At 47.1% G+C, this 22,774-nt stretch overlaps 1 protein-coding gene across 2 annotated transcripts in view; it reads left to right on the forward strand.

Moving 5' to 3' along the window:
• Positions 1 to 22,774, forward strand: part of fat3a (FAT atypical cadherin 3a) — a gene marked incomplete at both ends in the record, with an annotated part of 122,841 nt that overhangs the window by 45,200 nt on the left and 54,867 nt on the right. For both annotated transcript variants that reach the window (XM_084441493.1, XM_084441494.1), the window contains one exon: positions 18,946 to 19,007. In XM_084441493.1, coding sequence (XP_084297619.1) covers positions 18,946 to 19,007 — 62 coding nt within the window. The remainder of the gene's footprint in view (positions 1 to 18,945; positions 19,008 to 22,774) is intronic.

A 22,774-nucleotide genomic window follows, 5' to 3' on the forward strand; every position in this document is an offset into this window, starting at 1 on the left:
TGTGTGGGGAGCTGAGAGGCAGCTCCAAATACAGTGTGGTGACAGGATGAAATACACTGGCTGAGAGACAGAGACAGCAGCACATCAGAGAGACCACACTGGGAACACACACACATGCACACACACCTTGTAAGGCAATGAGAAAGAAAGATGCTTGATTTATTCTTCTCACACATTGTGCTTGTCAGCTGTGCGATAATTGGAGCCAGCTATATTTATGTTAATTAATTTCAGCAATATTCCCCTGCTCACATCTGGAGTAATCTACACTGATTCTGCAGCGTATGTATCAACACATTGAATACCGTCCTTTCTCTCCTCCACCCTATGCACTGTACCTTTCTCTCTCTCTCTCTCTCTCTCCCTCTCTCTCTCTCTCTCTCTCTCTCTCTCTCCTCACTTTCATTTCTCATACCTTGTCAGTTCAGTTCAATTCAAAGGGGCATTATTGGCATGGGACAAATACGTTCACATTGCCAAAGCAAACAAGTGTGAAATAAAAGCAAAAATAAATTTATGTACAATCAAATATACAGTATAATACTAGACTAAGGAAATGTGTAAATCGTATCTTTCCGTGGCTCTGTACCTACTGTTCTTCTTCAGTGCTGCGTCTCCATTTCCACCCGCCTCCATTTTGATCTACGTCCTGTATCACTGCGCCCTGCGCTCCGTTCTCCTCTGTGCTCTGTCTGCTTCACCTTCCCTCAGACGCACTACTTCTCTTATGTAGCCATCTCCCTCTCTCCATCACTGTCTCGCTCTTCATCATCTCCATCGACCCCCCCATCCCCCCCCCGTCACCCCCCCCCCCCTCCCTCTGTCACCCGCCCCCCCCCGGGATATTATGTGTTGAATATTTGATTCTCTATTATGAAACATTGATGAGGGAATCTGCAGCTCATACCATGCAGACTGGAGCCCTTCTCCCCCATTCACTGTGTGGAGGCGAAACGCCTCCGGGTCCATCACACACAATCACTCTGTCGTTCAGCTGCTCGGTCACTCTCTCTATCACGTCTCATCTTTCTCTCTTGTTCTCTCACTCCTTCCTTTCTCACTCCCTCTCTCTTCTTTGTACAGTACGTTCGCAGTAAATCTCATTCCGCCTGTCTGTGATAATGACTTCTCCTCTCCCCCTCAGTGCTTCAAGACCGTAATGAGAGGTTAGAAAATTTGCTTGCAGTGCTACGCTCGCTGGGTGTCTCTCTGAAGAGTGGGATGATGCTAACGTTGTTAAGCAGACCCTTTGCCCCACATCAGTCACCAGCACAATGCTAAGTTTAGCGGTTTAGCTAAGCTATAGAATTTCCTCTCTTGAAACCCAATATAGAGTGGTAAGCTAGCGCTTCGCTAACCCCCTTTGGTCGTGGTTAGGTAATGAAATACTAGAGGAGGATTTGATGCTATACACACATGGAGACCCACACAAAGGTGAGGCTAAATTTAGCATTGTCATTCAGTTGTGGCTTTGACCCTGGTGTTATGATAATAGCAGGCTGTCTCTCAGTGCACAGGCAGTTCAGGTATCATGGCATTGAGGTATCCGGAGTAGGATTGAGCTGAATGACCTCTTTATCAAGTTTCATCAGACACAGATTGTAAAGCTTTGTGTTTGTGTGTGTGCGTCTGTGCGTGTGTGTGTTTGTGTGTGTGTGCGCGTGTGCGCGTGTGCATGCGAGAAAGAGAGAAATAAAAGTATTGAAGGCTAAATCCATTATCTCAATCCTTCTCTCTTTCTCACTCTTTTGAGCATGTGTGTGTGTGTGTGTGTGTGTGTGTGTGTATGCAAGTACCACAGGTTTCACTGCGTTACCTCGTCAGTATAACCTTGTTATACTCGTCAGTATTGCTTCCACCCTCACTTGCCCACGCTGGGTTCAATCTCAGGTCCTCTGACTTGCCAACGCACGACAACCTTGCATAACCACTGCTTTACGCCCCTGAAAAGCTAGAGATCCGATGACGCAGGTAGGCGGTATTTATACCAAGGAGTGAGTTTAACCAATTCAACTCAGTTACACAGGCAGGTGTGAAAGTGAAAGAGATGGAGAGTATGGAAGATCATCAACTGTCGGCGTCCGTCAAAAATCAAGAAATGAACCCCAGCGATTCTCTAAAGTCGGACGGTGGCATCGAACACGACGCAACGGCTGGAGCAGAGCCGCTGTCGCTAATTACAATGGATTAATTTCCTTAGCGTCTGGCGGTTGATGGTTGAGGCTGATGCTGACGGACGCCAAGGGGTTAGGCCACCTGCCACCCACTCCTAGCAGTGAAGCCATACAAGGGGTTGGCGATATCGATCCTCCGCCTCCGTCTCAGAGACCGGGCTCTCCAGCAGTCCCTTGCTCCCCTGCGGACGACGCCACTAGTCCATATGCCAATATTCTGCTCTTGCACCGAATGTCACGCCCATCAGTGGCATGCCAGGGCACCAGTGTGGGCCAGCAATGTCCACATGCCACCGTTTAAGCCAGTATTACACCACTCAACCGTTTAACCATTCAAAATACTCCCGCTGAACCACCACCAATGCCAGTATGCTTCCACCAACCATTTAAAGAAGACAGACGTTGCCAATAAACCCTGACTTCCTGTGGCTACGGGACAGTGTCTTCAGCTAGAAGCCTGGTCACCTTGCCGATATGGGCGATTCAAGCTTCCCCCTTTTTTTTCTTCCCATGTCTTGAGTGACAGAGTAATTTCTAACCACCTTTATTGAATCTCGGGCTCCTGACACGCAAGCGGGAACCGGCGGGCAACCTCGCAGCACCGCAAGAGCAACCTGTCAGGTCGACGCCACTCCCGGCACTGCCGCCGTCCGTCAGCGAGAGGAGGCGGGGATCCCAATTAAGCAGCATCAGAAAAGGTCAACGCACTCTGTGCGGGCGGGCGGTCGATGAAAGGAGGAAGTTGGGATGAAGGAAAAGGGGGAAGGGATTGATGCCGAGAAGTGGCAGAAGGCGGAGAGGGGAATATTTCCATAAAAGGGAGGGGGCGGGTGAGGGTCTCGGGAGCTAGGGAGACAGAGAGGGCGAGGGAGTGATGGGGGCAGAGCGTGAACAACGAGAGAGCGGGGGGGCTGTTATGGGGGCTTTGAGGGCAGTTTTGACATGCCTGCTAGTGTGATTATGTTTGAAGTATTATGCGCCGGTGGACCCCGGCAGGTGGGATGGGTCAACCCCCCCCCCACACACACACAGGAAATAATGTGCATGTGCATCGTGTTTCGACATCCCTCACCCCCACACTCATACACACCTAGGCACTAGTGTTGCACGATATACCGGTACCAAAGGTCTACCGCGGTGCCAAAACGTGACGGTGCCAACTATACTATAAGCTCTATACAACGGTACTACCGTGGAATACGGTACTACCGTTGAACATGGCAGGGGGACAATGTTACCTCTGTTCCCAAATTCACTGGTTTCTGCTAATGAGCAGACTGGCTTGCGACACCGTTGTGCAGCTCCCAATTTGTTGATTCACGCACACATCTCCGCAGTCACTGGCTCGCGACACCGTTGTGGCAGCTCCCAATGTGTTGGCTCGCGCATGCATCTCCGCAGTCACAATATATATTGAAGTTATCTGTGTATGTCTGGGCGCGAGCCAGTCTGGTTCTCAGTAGGCTATCGTAATGTCAGAAGCGTTCCCTAGCTCTGAGTCCGCACCATCAAATGTAACATTATTGAAGAAACATAACTCTAAAAGTTTAATATGGAACTACAGTATTTGGGTTTTAAACCAGATAAACAAGGAAACGCTATAGATGATGGCCGTCCGTTGTGCAGGCGATGCGGCAATGCCGTATAGGCAAAAGAAGTCAACACATCAAACTTAATAAAGCATCTACAATCTCGTCATCCAGACCTTGCACTGGAATACAGACGAGCTAATGAAGTTAGTATGACTTTAGCAGTGTTCTTGCCATTAGCTAATATTACAAAAATGAATTAATAAACCTCTTAGCTAAAGTGTGTGCTGCTGTTGCTAGCTAGCCAGCCAAAGCTAGCCAGCTGGCTAGCTAATGAAGTAACGTTGGCCTACCTGCTGTCATCATGCACAGCTGTTGAATTAAGTTTGTCGTCCTCTTATTCCAACTCCAAACTCCTTAAAATAATGTGAGCTAGATTATGTTGGCTGAGACGAATCCAATGATAATCCAATGATATCCACCTCTTGACATTTGGTCATTTGATCTGGTTTTGACTTAAACGAAAGTGAAAGCTAGATAAAGCGTCACTGCCATCAACCAAAACCCAGTGGCCCTCCGCTGACCTTTACTGGTGGTTGGTGATACTACACTTACAATACATGGCTGATTCAGTAGTTGTTTTAGATGTGTTTTAAATATTTAATATTATATATAATATTATTATATAATAATTCATAATATGCATAGTATCTTTTTACTTACCTATAGAGCTACAATGTAATGCATTAAATGCATGTTATTCATGCACCACTCGTATAAAGTGATTACACTGTACTGTGATGTACTGTAAATACATTGCACCCTCATAACAATTTTAAAATTACAAATTAATGCTTCGGTATCGTGATACTACTTGGTATCGTGATACTTTGGCTGGTATAGTATAGCAGGTCAAATATTGGTATCGTGACAACACTACTAGGCACACACACACACACACACACACATAATTGCAGGTTATGCCAAGGCACATATGTTTTTATGTAGATACACATGTGCATTCACCCATGTTCAATGCCCTGGTTTCCACTGTCTGTTCCTTTCTCTCCCATTCTCTCTCTCTCCTTCTCTCTCCTTCTCTCTCCTGCCCCCATCTCTCTCTCCCCCCCTCTCACTCTCTCTCCCCCCATCTCCCTGTCGCTTATGGGACTTCCTCCACCGTGTGTGTGTGTCTGTGTTTGTCGTGTGTGTGTTTGTGCGTATGGTGAGACCGGCATCTGTATTGACATGCATGGTAAACAATATTTGCGTGTGGCTGTTCAGACGTGATCATGCCTGTAATCAAGCACGTAACGTGTCCGTGTTTCCGGGAGGATCCATAGGATGGTTTCCAGAGTCGGCGGGGCCAGGGATTGATCGACAGTCACACAGTGGAAATCGAACCCCTGAAATCACTCCTGTTTATACTGGGGAAGAACATCGCTGTGTATGTGTGTGTGCGTGTGTGTGTGTAGTTAGGCTGTGTGTCCTCTCACTCTCCTCCCTGGTGCTGCCCCACTCGTATATCTTCTCCTCCTACACTTCCCTCCTCTCATCACCCTTTTGTCTTTGCCACACTTCTTTTTTTCTAGTCTCTCTGTTTGTGGTATACACACACACACACATACACACATATACACATATACACACACACACACACACACACACACACACACACAGTCAAAGAGCCAGTCACCTTGACATTAGTGCGGTGTTGAAACCATGTGTCCAGTTGGCTGCAGGATATACTGTAAGTCACTGGACCTTTTGTCGCATGCTCAGAACTCATCTCTTCAAGAAGTACTACCACGTACTATGCACTTGTGAGTTCTGGCAAGTAGTAGTTCATTGGCTTTTCCTACGTTAAATGCAATTATTGTAAGTCACTTTGGATAAAAGCATAGTAGCATCTGGTCAGTGTTTGACTAATACAGTAGTCTGAAATGGCCTCCTTTCTTTGTGCTCTTTCCTCATATCCTTCCCTTATCTGCTTTGGCACTGAATACTGAGGAGAGTTGAATGTAAGGTGGTGGATGAATACTGAGAAGAGTTGAATACTGTGGAGAGTTGAATACTGTGGAGAGTTGAATACTGTGGAGAGTTGAATACTGTGGAGAGTTGAATACTGTGGAGAGTTGAATACTGTGGAGAGTTGAATACTGTGGAGAGTTGAATACTGTGGAGAGTTGAATACTGAGGATAGCTGAATACTGGGGAGAGTTGAATACTGAGAAGAGTTGAATACTGAGAAGAGTTGAAAATTGAGGAGAGTGAATGTAAAATGGTGGCTGGATAGTCAGGAGAGTTGAATACTGAGGAGAATTGAATACTGTGAAGAGCTGAATACTGAGGAGAGCTGAATGTAAGATGGTGGACGCCACCAGCTCGTTCACGTCAGTGCAATTAAGGGAAATGAGGGGAGAGGAGGGGACACATGCAGGGATGTGTGAGTACAGCTGTGTGTTTAGGGATCTGTGTGTGTGTGTGTGTGTGTGTGTGTGTGTGTGTGTGTGTGTGTGTGTGTGTGTGTGTGTGTGTGTGTACGGATGTGTGTTTAGGGATCTGTGTGTGTGTACGGATGTGTGTTACGGGATTTGTGTGTGTGTTTGTGTACGGATGTGTGTTTTGGGATCTGTGTGTGTATGTGTGTATGTGTGTGTGTGTGTGGTAGGGATGTATTTCTTCCCCTTTTTCTCCCCTTTCCTTTATTGGTTTTCTCTCTAGAGCTCCCCCCATTCACCCTCTCTCCTCCCTTTGAGGTCTCTTATATCCCATCATCTCCTACCCTGTGTTTAACCCATTCCTACTTCTCTCTCTCTCTCTCTCCCTCTCTCATCCCTCCATCCCTCTCTCCTGTCTTTCCCAGCACATACAGGTACACAGTATATTGTAAGTAATTTGGAGCTGTAGTCCAATCCTTAATTCCCCTGTTCATCTTCCAAAGTTCAGTAAATCTATCTATATGGTAATCAACACACTTTCCTCCCAAGTGAATGAGATCCACACACACACACACACACACACACACACACACACACACACACACATACACACACACACACACACACACACGTTGTACTGTAGCATGAGTGGCATCCCTCAGCCTGTCCCATCCACACTCCATCACTCTATTTTGCTGCTTTACTCATACTTCCTCTCCTTTCCACTTCCCCTCAATGATCACTACTCTTCTCATACATCTCTCTTTCTCTCTCTCTCGATCTCCCTCTCTCTCTTCCTCCCTTTTTCCCTTCCCTTTTCCCAGCAGTGCTTACCTTTTCCTGTCCGATATCCTGGGCTCATCTGTCTGCCCGGCCTAGTCTCGTCCTCAGCCCAGTGGTTTGACAGCTAGCAGCTAGCTCCATGCCGGGACCCACCGTGGCAGCTCGCCTGATCATCACCTCGCTAATTAAACGCCCCTTAACCCGCCCAGATGGCTAGCGTCGATGGCTGGCGCTCAAGCTTGGGGATGCTGTTGTTACGTGACGGGTCAGCTCCTCTGGAAAATATGACACCCGACGATAGCTAGCTACGCGTCCGCTAGGCTTTGATAAGTGGCAAACAATGTGCAGTAGTGCAACTCGCTGGATGGTTTTGAGGAGGTTCCTGGAAGGTGCTTGCCTTGTATATGTTACCCAAGATCCCATGTTGGTAATTACTCCACTATCCAGATATACAGTTAGGTCCATAAATATTTGGACATTAACACAATTTTCATCATTTTGGCTCTGTACACCACAATGGATTTGAAATGAAACATTCAATATGTGCTTTAAGTGACTTTCAGCTTTAATTTGAGGGTATTTACATCCAAATGGTGTTGGAATTACAACAACTGTTATATGTGGCACCCCCCTTTTTAATTGGACAAACTTAACATAATCATAAACAAAATTGTTGTTTTTAATATTTGGTTGCAAATCCTGTCAATGACAGCCTGAAGTCTGGAACACATAGACATCACCAGGCGCCAGGTTTCGTCCCTGGTGATGCTCTGCCAGGCCTCTACTGCAACTGTCTTCAGTTCCTGCTTGTTCTTCGGGCGGTTTCCTTTCAGTTTTGTCTTCAGCAAGTGAAATGCATGCTCAGTTGGATTCAGCTCAGGTTATTGACTTGGCCATTGCAGAACAGTCCACTTCTTTGTGTTGAGAAGCTCTTTGGTTGCTTTCGCAGTATGCTTCAGGTCATTCATCTGCACAGTGAGGTGCCATCCAATGAGTTCTGAAGCGTTTGGCTGAATATGAGCAGATAATACTGCCCGAAACACTTCAGAATTCATCCTGCTGCTTTTGTCAGCATTCACATCATCAATGCATACAAGGGAACATGTTCCACTGGCAGCCATACATGCTCACGCCATAATCATGCTTCACTGATGAGGTGGTGCTTTGGATCATGAGCAGTTCCTTCCCTTCTCCATACTCTTCTCTTCCCATCATTCTGGTACAAGTTGATATTTGTCTAATCTGTCCATAGTATGTTGTTCCAGAACTGTATAGGCTTTTTTTTGTTGATGTTTTGGCAAACTCTAATCTGGTCTTCCTGTTTTTGAGGCTCACTAACGGTTTTCATATTGAGGTGAACCCACTGTATTTACTCTGGTGAAGTCTTCTCTTGATTGTTGACTTTGACATAGATACGCCTACCTCCTGGGGAGTGTTCTTGATCTGGCCAACTGTTGTGAAGGGGTCTTTCTTCACTAGGGAAATAATTCTTCTGTCATCCACCACAGTTATTTTCCGTAGTCTTCCGGGTCTTTTGGTGTTGCTGAGCTCACCAGTGCATTTTTTCTTTTTAAGGATGGACCAAACGGTTGATTTGGCCACAACTAATGTTTTTCCTATCTCTCTGATGTTTTTTTTTTTTTGATTTTTCAGCCTAATGATGGTTTGCTTCACTGATAGTGACAGCTCTTTCGATTTCACATTTGAGAGTTGACAGCAACAGATTCCAAAGTATCACACTTGAAATTAACTCTATACCTTTTATCTGCTCCTTGTAAATGAAATACCAAGGGGATAACACACTTGGCCATGGAACAGCTTAGCAGCAAATTGTGTAATTGTTTTTGGTCCCTTTAAAAGGGGGGGACAACGTATAAAATGTTTGTAATTCCTACATCATTCACCTGATTTGGATGTAAATACCCTCAAATTAAAGCTGAAAGTCTGCACTTAAAGCACGTATTGAATGTTTAATTTCAAATCCATGCGGTGGTGTACAGGGCCAAAATGATGAAAATTGTGTCAATGTCCAAATATGTATGGACCTAACTGTAGCTACTGATAAAATCTGTATTAATCTCTCTGGTTTTAGATAAGAGCACAATCATGAAAATTTGACTCAGGTTTACTTTGGCCTAAACATCTCCTCAGACGCTAGTGCAGCAGTGGGAGGGACCAGGGCGTTGACTCAGGTTGCTGGTTGAATCTCTCTTGCCTTCGCCAAATGGGCTAGTCCCTACGCCCTTCACTGGTGACCTTTGCATCTCCTCTTTTTCGTGATCGATGACTTCATGGGGCGAGAGTACCGTGGTGCGCTGCTCCCCAGTCCTGGTTTCTCGTCGGGGTTAGGAAGTACTGTAGGAAGTAAGGGAAGGTCACAAGGGAGGGAGGCGTAGCAGGCAATTGGAATGTGACCAGTGGACAGGGTGTTGTATTGACTGTTGCCGGAACGGTCAAATCACTGGACAGCGAGTGTTATTTCCTCAGAGGTCTTGCTTGACAGAGTATCCTTTTTCATCCCTCTTGCTCTCACCCCCCTCTCATTCTCTCTCTCTATCTCTCTCCTCTTTCTCTCTCTCTCTCGCTCCCCACACCTCTGCTTGTGTCAGCAGTATTTCTCAGTGTTCTGGCGGTCGGTTTCTCCCCAGCACGCGAGGCTGCGGTCGTGTCAACAGGACACACACACACACACACACAGTTTCCTCTCTCTCCCTCTCCTTCATCCTCCTTCTCTCCTTCCTCTCTAACAACCTGCTTCACTTCACATTCACCTCCCCTCTCTCCTATCCCCCGAACCCTCTTCATCCCTCTCTCTCCCTCCCTCTCTCTCTCTCCATGCATATTTTTCCTCTCATCCACCCCCCTGAAACCCATCAGAGTGGACATCAAAGGGGTCTTGAGAGTAGAGAACGTGTTGCAGCGTTAGACGAGCACACGTGCGTAAGAAAAACCTGACGGTCCGTCACGCTCCGCGTAGCTCCGGCGACCTCGGCTTCCCTGAGAATGAGATGGACACGGTAGCGGTTCAAAGCCAGGTATTTCATATGAATATTTCATGGACGCGTGCAGGTCTAGATTTGAATGATCTATGCGTAGTCCTTTGTTCTCGCCCGCACAGAGTACGCAGAGTTAAACTCTCCTCCTAGAAGATTCTGAGATTTCATCTCCTGACAACTGGAAGTAATCACTGGTTGTGTAGCTAGCAGTTGATATGATGTGTCCTAGGACACCTGTGTGTGTGTGTGTGTGTATGTGCATGCGTGTGTGCGTGCGTGCGTCCGTGCATGCGTGTGCGTCCGTGCATGCGTGAAGAAGAAGAAGAAGAACTCTTTATTTGTCATGTGGCATTCACAAGTGTACTTGACTCAAACACGCATGTAATGGGCGACACAGGGAACACACACAAACACACATGCATCAGGGTCGCCGATGCTTCTCCTGCTCTTAACCCAGCCCGTCGTCCTTCCCCCAAGGGCAGCTGGGAGCAGACGGTAGACAGCGTGCATGGACCTGGGGACCAACCAGGTGCTCCTGTCTGTCATCGTCAGGGATGGACAGCGTTAGTGATCTGTTCTTCTGCATGTTTTTCGTATTGGGTTCTTTGGGAGGAAACCCTTGCAAACACGGGGAGAACATGCTTCCTGCCGTGAGGCGTCAGTACAAGATACTGTGCTACAATGTTGCACGTGAGCGATTTTAGGGTTCAGTGTCTTGCTAACTGTTGTAACTTGAATGTGAGATCTTAAAAGCTACCTTTTTAATATTCCTTATACCACATAGTTCTACTTCTTTGTGTTCTCAAAGGAGTAGTAAAGGGAAAAATCATGTTTAGCCCTGTTTTAAGGTTACTTATGATCATATACAATGGTTCAGATCAAAACGTTGACAAAACTAGCACTTTTGAGAAAGACATCAATACATTGATTTGTATGAAAGGTGCTATATAAATAGCTGGGAGCAAACCGGAGACCTTGCGATCCCCAGCCGGCTGCTCTACCTCCCGAGCTACACGTGCTTGCGTGCGTGCGTGCGTGTAGGCACTCACCACACCATCAATCTGTGCTCATGGCTGTAATTGGCTGAAAAGACCACGCCTTGGCTTAGAGAAGGGGAGGAGGGCAGCAGGAATCAATTGACTCAATGTTGTCTACTAGGGGTCAGTGATGGAGGTGAGGTAAGATCACATACACACACACACACACACAGCTGTTCATGTAGACACATAGAAATTAACTCACTGCCACTACACTCATTGAATGTGCCCACTCATACACACCTGTTCATATAGACACATAAAAATGATCTCACTGTCACTGCACACATTGAAAGCACACACACACACACGCACACACACACACCTGCCCCCTCTCTTTAGCCTGGCCTTGTCGGACAGAGCGATGACAAGCGAGATACGGAGACAGACAATTACTCTGAGAAAGGCCAGATGACCCTGAGAAGACCTGCAGTGACGATGAATAGAGCTGCTGCACTGATACTACTCTCATTCGGTCTCTCTGCTCTCTTTTTATCTCTCTCTGGCTGTGTTTGAAATGGCACACTACCGTACTGCCTACTACATACTCAACGAGTACCTCAACGAGTATGTATGTTCTGCCTGCATACTGCCTACTAAATTCATAATTAAGCATGCCATTACCAGCAGGCTGTGTACACACGGAGGTATACAGCTAAGTATCCCAGAATGCATTTAGCACAAGCCGGCAATCATAGCGGGAATTTTAAAGCAGGCTAAAAGCTAGTGTCATTTTGGCAATACGGCTGTTAAAACAGTATGTCACTTTATTAAGTTTTAATATTTATTCAGTCGAGAAAGCAACCACGTAGATTCCCAATATGCGGTTAGTTTATCCAAATAACGCCTGATGCAACATTTTCTGTATCTCCTTCTGTAACGTTACCTTAACGTCCTGGGTCCAGAGTAACTCCTGATTCACGTTCACTCACCAACATCTTGTAAACATCAGCATCTTGTCATCATTTTATCCAACCCCTTCTTACCAGACAATGGGGGCAATCAGCTCGTCATCTCCGGTACATGATTCTGATGTACATGATTCAGCGCTGTAATTGATTCAGATGTATTTGATTCAGATGTACATTATTCAGGTGTACATAATTCAGCTCTACATGATTCAGATGTACATGATTCAAATGTACTTGATTCAGGTGCACCTGATTTAAATTTCTTCTCACTAGCTCTCAGTAATGTGCATGACAGTTGGCATGAGAGAAGAGAAGTGTGAATCTTTTTAAATGAGCATCGGAACACTGACAGACTCATGAATAAATTAATCTTTAAAGAGAGAATTTAATTTTCATGTATCAAACACATTTCTAAAAGTGAACAAGGCCTCATTTCATGAGCATAGAGATGTCAGCACAGCGCTTTCCGGTAAACCTGCCTTCATTCTATGGGCCACTGACAGCCTTGGTTCTCAAGACTACCTGCATATAGTACCTGTCTTCATTCTCCGCCCTCCATTCAAAGAGGCCCTCAGTTTCTTCATGAGTCCCTTGAGGAAAGGAACAACGATGTCGTCCACATCTACGGCTCAGTTGTACTGTAACTAGCTACGGTGTAGTTATTAGCCAGTTCGCTAACTTCTATTGTACAGTAAATCACCATTTAGGCTAACAAGCTTGCGGGCCAGTCGAGCTGTACATACAATTCCAACAACAATAAAGCTGTGTTCATCATAAATATAAACCCGATCATTTGAATATTATTCCACCACATTAGGCTGTATTTGTATGCGCTCTGCTGCTGGCTGGTGGCCAGGACCATCTGCCTTGCAATCCGCCATTGCGCGGCGTGTGTGAAGAGTCAGTGCATTGTCTCTGTTTTTTTTTTTTTTTTTATCTATCTCTCTCTTGCTCCCTCTCCTTTTCGTCGTTCTGTTTTATTCTGTCTCCCTCTCTTTCTCACCCTTCCCCCCCATCTCTCTTTCCCTCTCCCTCTCCCCCCTCTCTCTCCATATATCTCTTTCCCTCTCCGTCTCTCCCCCTTCTCTCTCCATATATCTCTTTCCCTCTCTGTCTCTCCCCCCTCTCTCTACATATATCTCTTTCCCTCTCTGTCACCCCCCTCTCTCTCTCTCTCTTTCTTTCTCTCTTTCCCACTTGTCTCTCCCCCCTCTCTCTCCATCTCTTGGTCTCTCTCTCTTTCTCTCTCTCTCTCCAGTGATTTGCCACTTTAACTCTCAGGCTGGGTGTTAAACAACATCCCCTGGGGTCGTGTAGACTGATCCCGACTTCATCTCCTCTTTCTCTCTCTCCTCCTCCCCCTTTCCTCCTACTCTCTCTTGCGTTTCTTCCCCTCCCCTCTTTGCTGTTGTACCTACAGTACCACCTTGCTGTTCCTGGTCTATTGCTGCTGGGGAAGGGGGGGGGGGGGGGGTGTCAGCGGGGACCGCTGCGGCCTGTAAACTGGCCTGATGGGAATGTCACCAGGATTGATGGGCAGGCCCTGTGTCTGTCGGAGCGGTACTGTAAATCAGACAGACACCTGTACCGCACACACACACACAAACACACACACACACACAAACACAAACACAGACTGATCATTGGGTCCCCTCTGGCCCAGTGTGTCCTCCATCAAGGACGTTCTCCTCTTTCTCTCATTCGGTTGTAATATTCTTTCCTTCATTTATTCTTTAATTTTGTATGTTTCCAATCTTAATTTCCATCACCCTTAACGTAGGCACAGATTTAGACAAGAACTGCACAGGCTATATTAAATTACGTGCGCTGTAAGAGAGTTAATATACTGTAGATTCACATTACTATGCAATACATGTAGCCAGTTCACATGGGCTTATTTTCTAGGTGCAGTATGAATGTGTGTGTGAATGGTCTACGAACTGGAGACTGACAGTTACAGACTTGCACACACAGCAACTGACATTGAGAGAATACATTTTATGGATTTATGCGCAAGCTTAGTTTCTCTCCCTTTTTCAATTCCCCCTCTATCTTTCTCCTCTCTTTCTCTTTTTTTTATCACCCCAGTTGAATTATTATAAAAGTTTAATTACAGTATACTTCCCCCCTAACACACACACACGCACGCACACACATTCAATGCTAACAGGTTACACTCTCTCCTAACACACTATGGCTATTAAGAGGGCTTTGGCTCATAGGAGTTTAAACTAATGTTGTATAATTGCATAGCTAATAGCGTCCTGTTTCATTCATGAGCCACTTGGCCACCAGCGGGGAGTGGGGTTTGGGTAGGAGGGAGGGAGGGAGGGATGGACGGAGGGAGGGAGGGAGGGAGGGAAGAAGGGAGGGTAGGAACAGGCTTGGAGCTACAGCATGGCTCTGAGATGGACAGAATATCTCAGCTAAGATGCTATGCTTCAGGATCAGACCTCAAAGGGGCAAAAGACATGTCCAGAATAGGGTCAGTGATGGTTGAAATAAGGTCAGACTATAGCCTTTTGACATCCTTGTGAAGAATTCACCTGGTGATGACCACATTGATGTCCAGACTAGACGAAACCTTGTTCAAATTGCAAAATATGATGAAAATACTATACTAAATAGTTCAAGTTAGTTCTAGACTAGTTTGAGCCAATACGCACTCTTATTCTCTCATTCCAGAGCCCAAGGCAGTGCAATGAGTGTGTTGGCCCAGTCTCTGATCCCCTATTACACTCAGCTCTATTTGAACTGTAATGAAGGACTGAAGGGGAACATGCGTGCATGTGTGTGTGCGTATGTGTGTGTGTGCATGCGTGTATGTGGCCCAAAGGAGGAGCCTGTCAAACTATTGAGCGTAGGCAAAGTGTGTACATGTGTGGGCGCGCATGCATGCATGTGTGGTGAGGTTATTAGCTCTCATGGCTAACGGCTGTCCCTGCTACAGTTAGCCTAGCGGTCCTTGTTAGCCACTGTCATTAGCATGTGTGCTACATGACTGTGTGCAGACGTGATTGCCGTTATTATTGTTATTGCAGCTAATTGGAGTTCAATCGTTATCATTAAAATGATAATTTGTCAGTGCGCAGCTGTTCCTCAAACTAGCCAGTCTGCTGTTCGTCGCCCTGATTTCACCAGCCACTCAGTGTTTTGTTTTGTTTGCTTGTCGTCGGATGTAAGTGTATCTAATAGAAGTGTGTAGAAATAAACCATGTGTTTGTGTGCGCGTGTGCGTGTGTGTGTGTGTATAATGAGCTGACATAGTGCCATATTGGAGAGCTCTATGGTTGTTTCTGTGGCTATGAGTGTGTGTTTGGGGGATTTGGTGTGGGCTTGTGTGTGTGCGCGTGTGAGTTAATGTTTAAACAAGGCATTTACCGTCTCTGCGTGTGTCAGACTAACTTTGCTAACAAGGTTATTGAATGCCAAAGCGGCGTTGTCACATTCGCTCACTCAGCACGGGACGTGTAAAAGCTAATAGGCAAGCGCTAACGAGAGCACGGGCCTGGCAGTCATTCTCTATGGGATTGTTAGCACGTCTGCGTTAGCATTTTGCTCTGAGGCCAAATGTAGTGTGGAGCCTTCCAGTCACAATCTATATGTCATCAATAGCATTTCAGATTCAGCTTGTGTCCCGGCAGCCAAACACACTCAGATCAAAATATATCTCAAGGGTTGGACCCAAAGGTTCAGTATAGTAAGCCTACCACACACACACTGTCATAGATACAGTATAGAAATCCAACACACACACACACACACACACAAACACACATACAGACCATCCATCCACCACATACACACAAACGGGCAAAAACAGACACACACACACACACACACACACACATACGCTTCCCATAGACTACAGATCACACGCCCCTTGTAATCAGAGCAATACAGGGTACTGTAGCCTGGAGTGTGCAGCCATCTACAAAGAGCTCTCTCAGCCCATCCAGTCAGTCAGTGTGGATTGAGACCTCTCTTAAACTTCTCTATTTACAGGTCTCTCTCTTCCTCCCTCCCTCCATGTCTCCCCCTCTTCTGTCTCTGTTACTCCTCTCACGTCCTCCAGATCAATACTTTTTAAGTGCTCAGTAGATGTTCTGACAATGCTGTCAAGAGTTCAGAAAAACCCTCGCCTCCCCTCTGGTGGACAGGGAGCAGAAAAGGGCAGTGGAAACTGATATGTTGTGTTCTGAGAGAGATAGAGAGAGATGGAGAGAGATGGAGAGAGAGAGGTGAGGTGAGGTGAGGGAGGGGGCAGAGTTCTGTTATCTGGTCTTTCTGCTGGAAAAAGACAGTGAGTCTCTGTAATACTGTAGTGGTCTCACCTGCTTTGTTGAGGATGAGTCAACTTTACACAGTTTTGCCTGGCGGTGCAGTACGCACACCACGCACGCACACACAAATGTCAAGGTTATAAGACGATGACCTACTGCAGTATAGATGTTAACAACACATCATACCAACCCACACTGCCCAGGAAACTAGAAGGTGTTTTTGGACAGAATAATCAATAAGGGGCACACTCTGCAAGAACCCAGTGACCCAGAAGGCCCTGCGGGGAACTGATTGACTCACTGGTTTCTCTGTACACACACACACACACACACAGACATACTGACACACATACAGTACATACAGTACTGAACACATACACACACACCACACACACACACACACACACACACACACACATTGGGGTTTGGCAACCAGGCGAGCACATAAATCACAGTGTACCCAACAATGTCATACATACACACAGTTATGTGCTGTATGAGTTTTTCATCTGTGTTTCCTTGCTGGTGTGCAGGAGATTAAAAAGCTGTTTTTATCAACAGCCTAAAATACATTTCGATGGCTCTCCAGGTTCACTGGGACCTGCTACAATACATACTCACTGACACATACACGCACACATACACCGCATGTGCGTGCGTGCACACACACACACACACACACATACACACACACACAGATACAGTACACAGAAATGTACACACACTCACAGGGATACACACAAACACACAAATATAGATGTGATGGCAGGCCAACAGCATCATGTCGTCTCAGGACGGAGGCCTCTTGGGGACAAACACACTCTAATGACTGCAAAACCAAGGTAGGCAATTTCCCAAAGTAACGCTTTAGAATAACCCTTGTTAATAAACCATTTATAAAGTATCTGTTCTGTCTGTTCAGCATTTACAATTGTTACGGTTGAGTGGTGGAGGTGCGATCCAGGATAGAGGCAGGTGCACAGGTTCATAGGTTTAATGAGGAAAAAAGGTCAAAAGCAGAGCACAGGAGCTGAGTCAGACGAACACGTCCTGCTACTGTAGGTCCTGACCAACTCTCACCGCCCCTGACCACAACCTATTCACCCAGCACAAGCAGACAGGGAGGAGGGAGGGGGCAGAGGGAGGGAGGGGTGGATAGGGCAGATAAAGGGTGGGATTTAGCCGTGGAAGAGGGATGGGGCAGAGAGGAGACAGGGAGAGAAGGACAAGGTGGGAGAGAGAGCAGGAAAGGAGAGACACACTGGGAAATGAGAGGGGAAGAAAAGAGCGGATGGAGACAGAAGGCCTCTCTCTCACTCTCCCTCTCTCTCACTCTCACTCTGCCTCTCTCTCTCCCTGGGCTCAAAGCTTTGGCCTGGCTCCGACACCATGACATCATGAGAGGCCCAGAGGGACATCAATCGGACAAGCTCTATTCACCAAACACACACACACACACACACACACACACACACACACACACACACACACACCAATTAAAATTGCATACACAAAGGTGTACAAACAAACAAACAAACAAACACACACACACACACACACATTCAGCACCTGTCCTCTTTTCAGCTGCATTGGGGAGCATAGACCCTTTCCATATTTAATTTCAGCTGTTTGATGCCCAGCAAAAAAAAAACAAGATGGTACTGTATTTGTCAGAGCTCTGCAGAGTGGCTGAATCCTGCCCCTTTATCTGGCCTCACAAGACCAGGACAGCATACTGTACGTGTGTGTGTGTGTGACTGGTCAGAAGGATTGAGGAGGGGGAGGGATGGAGGACTGGTCAGAAGTATTGAGGAGAGGGAGGGATGGAGGACTGGTCAGAAGGATTGAGGAGAGGGAGGGATGGAGGACTGGTCAGAAGGATTGAGGAGGGGGAGGGATGGAGCGATATGAAGGGACAAGATGAATGGAATGACACAGTAAAGGTGTGTGCTAACAATCAGGCTGTCCATTGACATGCTGGAGATTGCTTGTCCGCAGCTCTCAGATCTCCTCACAAGGTCAAACACAGCGCTGACGGAGGGAGGGAGCGATTGTCCTCTTCCCTTTGTATCAGTTTCCTCTCTTCCCTTCTGCCATCCCTTCCTTCTTCCTTCTGCCTGTCCGGTTCCTTATTCTCTCCCAGTTGCTCTCTCTCTCTCTCTCTCTCTCTCTCTCTCTCTCTCTCTCTCTCTCTGTCTCTCTCCATCTCTCTCAATTCATTCAATTCTGAGGCTTTGTTGGCATGAAGATTTCGATAACAAATTTGCCAAAACAACAAAGTACAAATTGCCCAAGCAATACACAATAACAGTAATAAGTAATCACTCTCTCTCTCTCTCTCTCTCTCTCTCTCTCTCTCTCTCGTCTCACTGTTCCATCAAATTATATTAAGTAACAAAACAATTAGGCTGAGCCCATGTAATTAGCATACAGACACAGACTGCTGTTGGACACCATGTGGTAATTACCTTGTCACTGCGCTCATTTGGTGAGGTGAAGGGAGTCACGGTGTGTTTGTGTGTGTGTGCGTGCAGAGCAAGCACGCATCTTGTTTCGTGAGCCGCCTGGAAATTGACAGCAGCTTACAGGAAATACGAAAATGTATTTTTGTTCAGAACACACTGACACGTGTCAAATAACCCCCGTAGGGGATGTGGGGCGTTCGGGACGACTTGTGAAAAATAGAACCAGTCATCTGTTGGCTTGTTTCATTTCTTAATTCGGAAGCTTACCTCGCGCCGCGGCGCTGTTGTTCTGGCTCCTAATCTCCTCTCTCCTCTCTGTGTCTCAGGGCTCATCACCACCACCTCCCGGAAACTGGACCGGGAACAGCAGGCCGAGCATGTCCTGGAGGTAAAGGCTTCCGTGTGTGTGTGTGTCTCTGTGGTCTCTCTCACTCCCTCCGGGCTAGGGTCTCTTTCTCTCTCTGGGCTAGGGTATCTCTCTCTCTCTGGGCTAGGGTATCTCTCTCTCTCTGGGCTAGGGTCTCTCTCTCTCTGCGCTAGGGTCTCTCTCTCTCTCTGGGCTAGGCTCTCTCTCTCTCTGGGCTAGGCTCTCTCTCTCTCTCTCTGGGCTAGGCTCTCTCTCTCTCTCTCTGGGCTAGGGTCTCTCTCTCTGGGCTAGGGTCTCTTTCTCTCTCTGGGCTAGGGTCTCTTTCTCTCTCTGGCCTAGGATCTCTCTCTCTCTGGGCTAGGGTATCTCTCTCTCTCTGGGCTAGGGTCTCTCTCTCTCTGCGCTAGGGTCTCTCTCTCTCTGGGCTAGGCTCTCTCTCTCTCTCTGGGCTAGGGTCTCTCTCTCTCTCTCTGGGCTAGGGTCTCTTTCTCTGGGCTAGGGTCTCTCTCTCTCTGGAATAGGGTCTCTCTCGCTCTCTCGCTTTCTCTCTGGGCTAGGGTCTCTCTCTCTCTCTGGGCTAACTGCTTCGGAGTGGTGATGTAGTGGTAATGGAGGTTGTGTGTGTTTGTCTCCATTATGGCCCTGATTGCAACTTGCAATCTTGACTGCTAGTTTCCCCAGATTGGAGGTAAATGGTGGTGTCTCCTTTAAGAGCCGACTGCGCCATGAGTGATTGTGTGTGTGTGTGTGTGTGTGTGCGCGTGTGTGCGTGCGTATGCACGCACATTCACATTTTAGTCATTTAACAGACACTTTTATCCAAAGCGACTTTTATGAGCTAGTGACAATTATGAGCTAGTGTTGGCGTTAAGTGCCTCGAGGGCACAATGGTAGGCAGTGACTGATGAGATATCACTTGTCAGGTGGCCTTGCCTCATGCTGGATGCTCTAACCACTGGGCTACCTACACCACTTCCATAGACTGCACCTCTTTGCAAGAGAGCCAAATTGATAAAGAGAATGGTGTGTGTGTTTGTGTGTGTGTGCGCGCACGTGCGTGCACGTGTGTGTCTGTGCACACCTCTCTATCGCTCTCTCAGTTTCTCTTCGTTCCCCATCTTTTCTCTCGGGATAGGGTCTCTCTCTATCTCTGGGCTAGGGTCTCTCACTCTCTCTCTCTCTCTCTCTCTGGGTTAGGGTCTCTCTCTCTCTCTCTCTCTCTGGGCTAGGGTCTCTCTCTCTCTCTCTCTGGGTTAGGGTCTCTCTCTCTCTCTCTCTCTGAGTTAGGGTCTCTCTCTGGGCTAGGGTCTCTCTCTGGGCTAGGCTCTCTCTCTCTCTCTCTGGGCTAGGGTCTCTCTCTCTCTCTGGGCTAGGGTCTCTCTCTCTCTCTGGGCTAGGGTCTCTCTCTCTGGGCTAACTGCTTCGGAGTGGTGATGTAGTGGTAATGGAGTTTGTGTGTGTTTGTCTCCATTATGGCCCTGATTGCAACTGCCTATCTTGACTGCTAGTTTCCCCAGATTGGAGGTAAATGGTGGTGTCTCCTTTAAGAGCCAACTGCGCCATGAGTGATTATGTGTGTGTGTGTGTGTGTGTGTGTGTGCGTGTGTGTTTGCATGCTTGCGTGCGTGCGTGTTTGCACGCACTTTCACATTTTAGTCATTTAGCAGATGCTTTTATCCAAAGCGACTTACAATTATGAGCTAGTGTTGGCGTTAAGTGCCTCGAGGGCACAATGGTAGGCAGTGACTGATGGGATATCACTTGTCAGGTGGCCTTGCCTCATGCTGGATGCTCTAACCACTGGGCTACCTACACCACTTCCATAGACTGCACCTCTTCGAGAAATTGATAAAGAGAATGGTGTGTGTGTGTGTGTGCGTGTGCGCGTGTGTTGGAGGGCATGCTTATGTGTGTGTGTGTGGGCATGAGTGTGTGTGTGGGCATGAGTGTGTGTGTGGGCATGTGTGTGTGCGTGTGGGCATGAGTGTGTGTGTGTGGGCATGTGTGTGTGTGTGTGGGCATGAGTGTGTGTGTGGGCATGTGTGTGTGTGTGGGCATGTGGGCATGTGTGTGTGTGTGTGTGTGGGCATGTGTGTGTGTGTGGGCATGTGTGTGTGTGTGGGCATGTGTGTGTGTGTGGGCATGTGTGTGTGTGGGCATGTGTGTGTGTGTGGGCATGAGTGTGTGTGTGGGCATGAGTGTGTGTGTGGGCATGAGTGTGTGTGTGGGCATGAGTGTGTGTGTGGGCATGAGTGTGTGTGTGGGCATGCGTGTGTGTGAGGGCATGCGTGTGAGGGCATGCGTGTGTGGGCATGTGTGTGTGGAGACATGCGTGTGAGGGCATGCGTGTGGGGGCATGCGTGTGTGTGGACATATGAGGGTATATGACACCGTCCTCTGCTTGTAACACAACCACCTCGCCATGACTGAACAAGCATGAGTCATACTGCACTACACGGGCACACTTCAACCTCTCCAAACCCCTCTTGGGTTTACAGATTGAGTTACGGCTGGGCAGGATACTGGGTAGTGGGTACAGCTTGGGTCTGATACACCACTCGTCCAAGTATCGATCAGGATATTAAGCCCTGGCTGTTGATGGAGCTTCTGAAGATCTGTGCGTAGGCAGGATAGGCGTAAGCATCATTACTGATGTCTGTTGTTCAGTCTCTGTCTTCCTTCCTTTCTCCCTGTCTGACTTCCTGGCCTGTCTGTGTCTATTCACCATGTACATCCATCAAGCTCACCTCCCTCCTCTCTTCTTTTGTAGTTTATCAACCGGCCTGAAACGGAGTCTTCGAAAAACCCAATGAAAACATATTTCCGTTTGCCTCAAACAGTAAAAAAAAACAGTGCTGTAATTTAGCCCAGTCTTAGAAATCAATATTCATTTCATTTACACAGCCTCCAGATCAATGATGTGGAAGGAAAAGAGAAGATGAGGAGGATTATCTTCCACTACAAACTGTAAAGTGTAGTCAGTGTTGACGGAGACAATTCCAATTGTTCTGATTGCTTTCTTCCATGGTTTGCTTGGTGCAGAGTTTTAGTCACCAGGCTCTTTGTTAGGAGCCCTTTTCATTTTTTTTTTAAAGAAATATGCTATGCTATATGTGATATATATATATATATGTGTTTATTCTGAATTGTTTTTCACATCACAAGATGAGCAGGGAGAATGGGAGAATGAGAGAGAGTCCAGAAATCCCTCCTCTCTATCTTTAATGGCTCGAGTCAAACATTCAACTGTTCAATGTGCCTTGTGTCCCACATTCCTAGCCTAAACATTTCAAGATAACTAGCTAGCATTGCTAACACGCAACCACACGAAAACCCACCTGGCTAGTGTTTGACATTCCAGTAAATAGTTTGAAGCCCCCAGCACCCCAAAGGTGCACACAGTTCATATCCCAGACAAGCCCCCCACATGTAAAGTACCAATTAGCTAAGGGGTCCAGCCGGCTACACATGATCATATTAGCCCGGTCTCGTTGTCTCTAGGGGAGGATTCATCACTAACAGCCACCCCCCAGTTCCCCTAACTAGTACACTAACATTAGCCTCATCCACCGGCTTGCAGACACGGTTGAAAAGTGGAATGACTCCCCTAACAGCAGAAGTCGTCTCCGGTCAACGTCCCCAGGCGAGTTCACTCTACACCGCCAGCACAGGTGTTTATCTCCAGTCGTTCAGCTGTTGGTTTTCCCTCTAAAAGGTTTGTAGAATTTCCCCGGCAATGTGGACCATAGTGTCTATGTTGTCAATTGAAGGAGGTAAAGTCTCCTGCT

The sequence above is a fragment of the Borostomias antarcticus genome (assembly GCF_949987555.1).
Source record: "Borostomias antarcticus genome assembly, chromosome: 1".
Lineage (NCBI taxonomy): Eukaryota > Metazoa > Chordata > Actinopteri > Stomiiformes > Stomiidae > Borostomias > Borostomias antarcticus.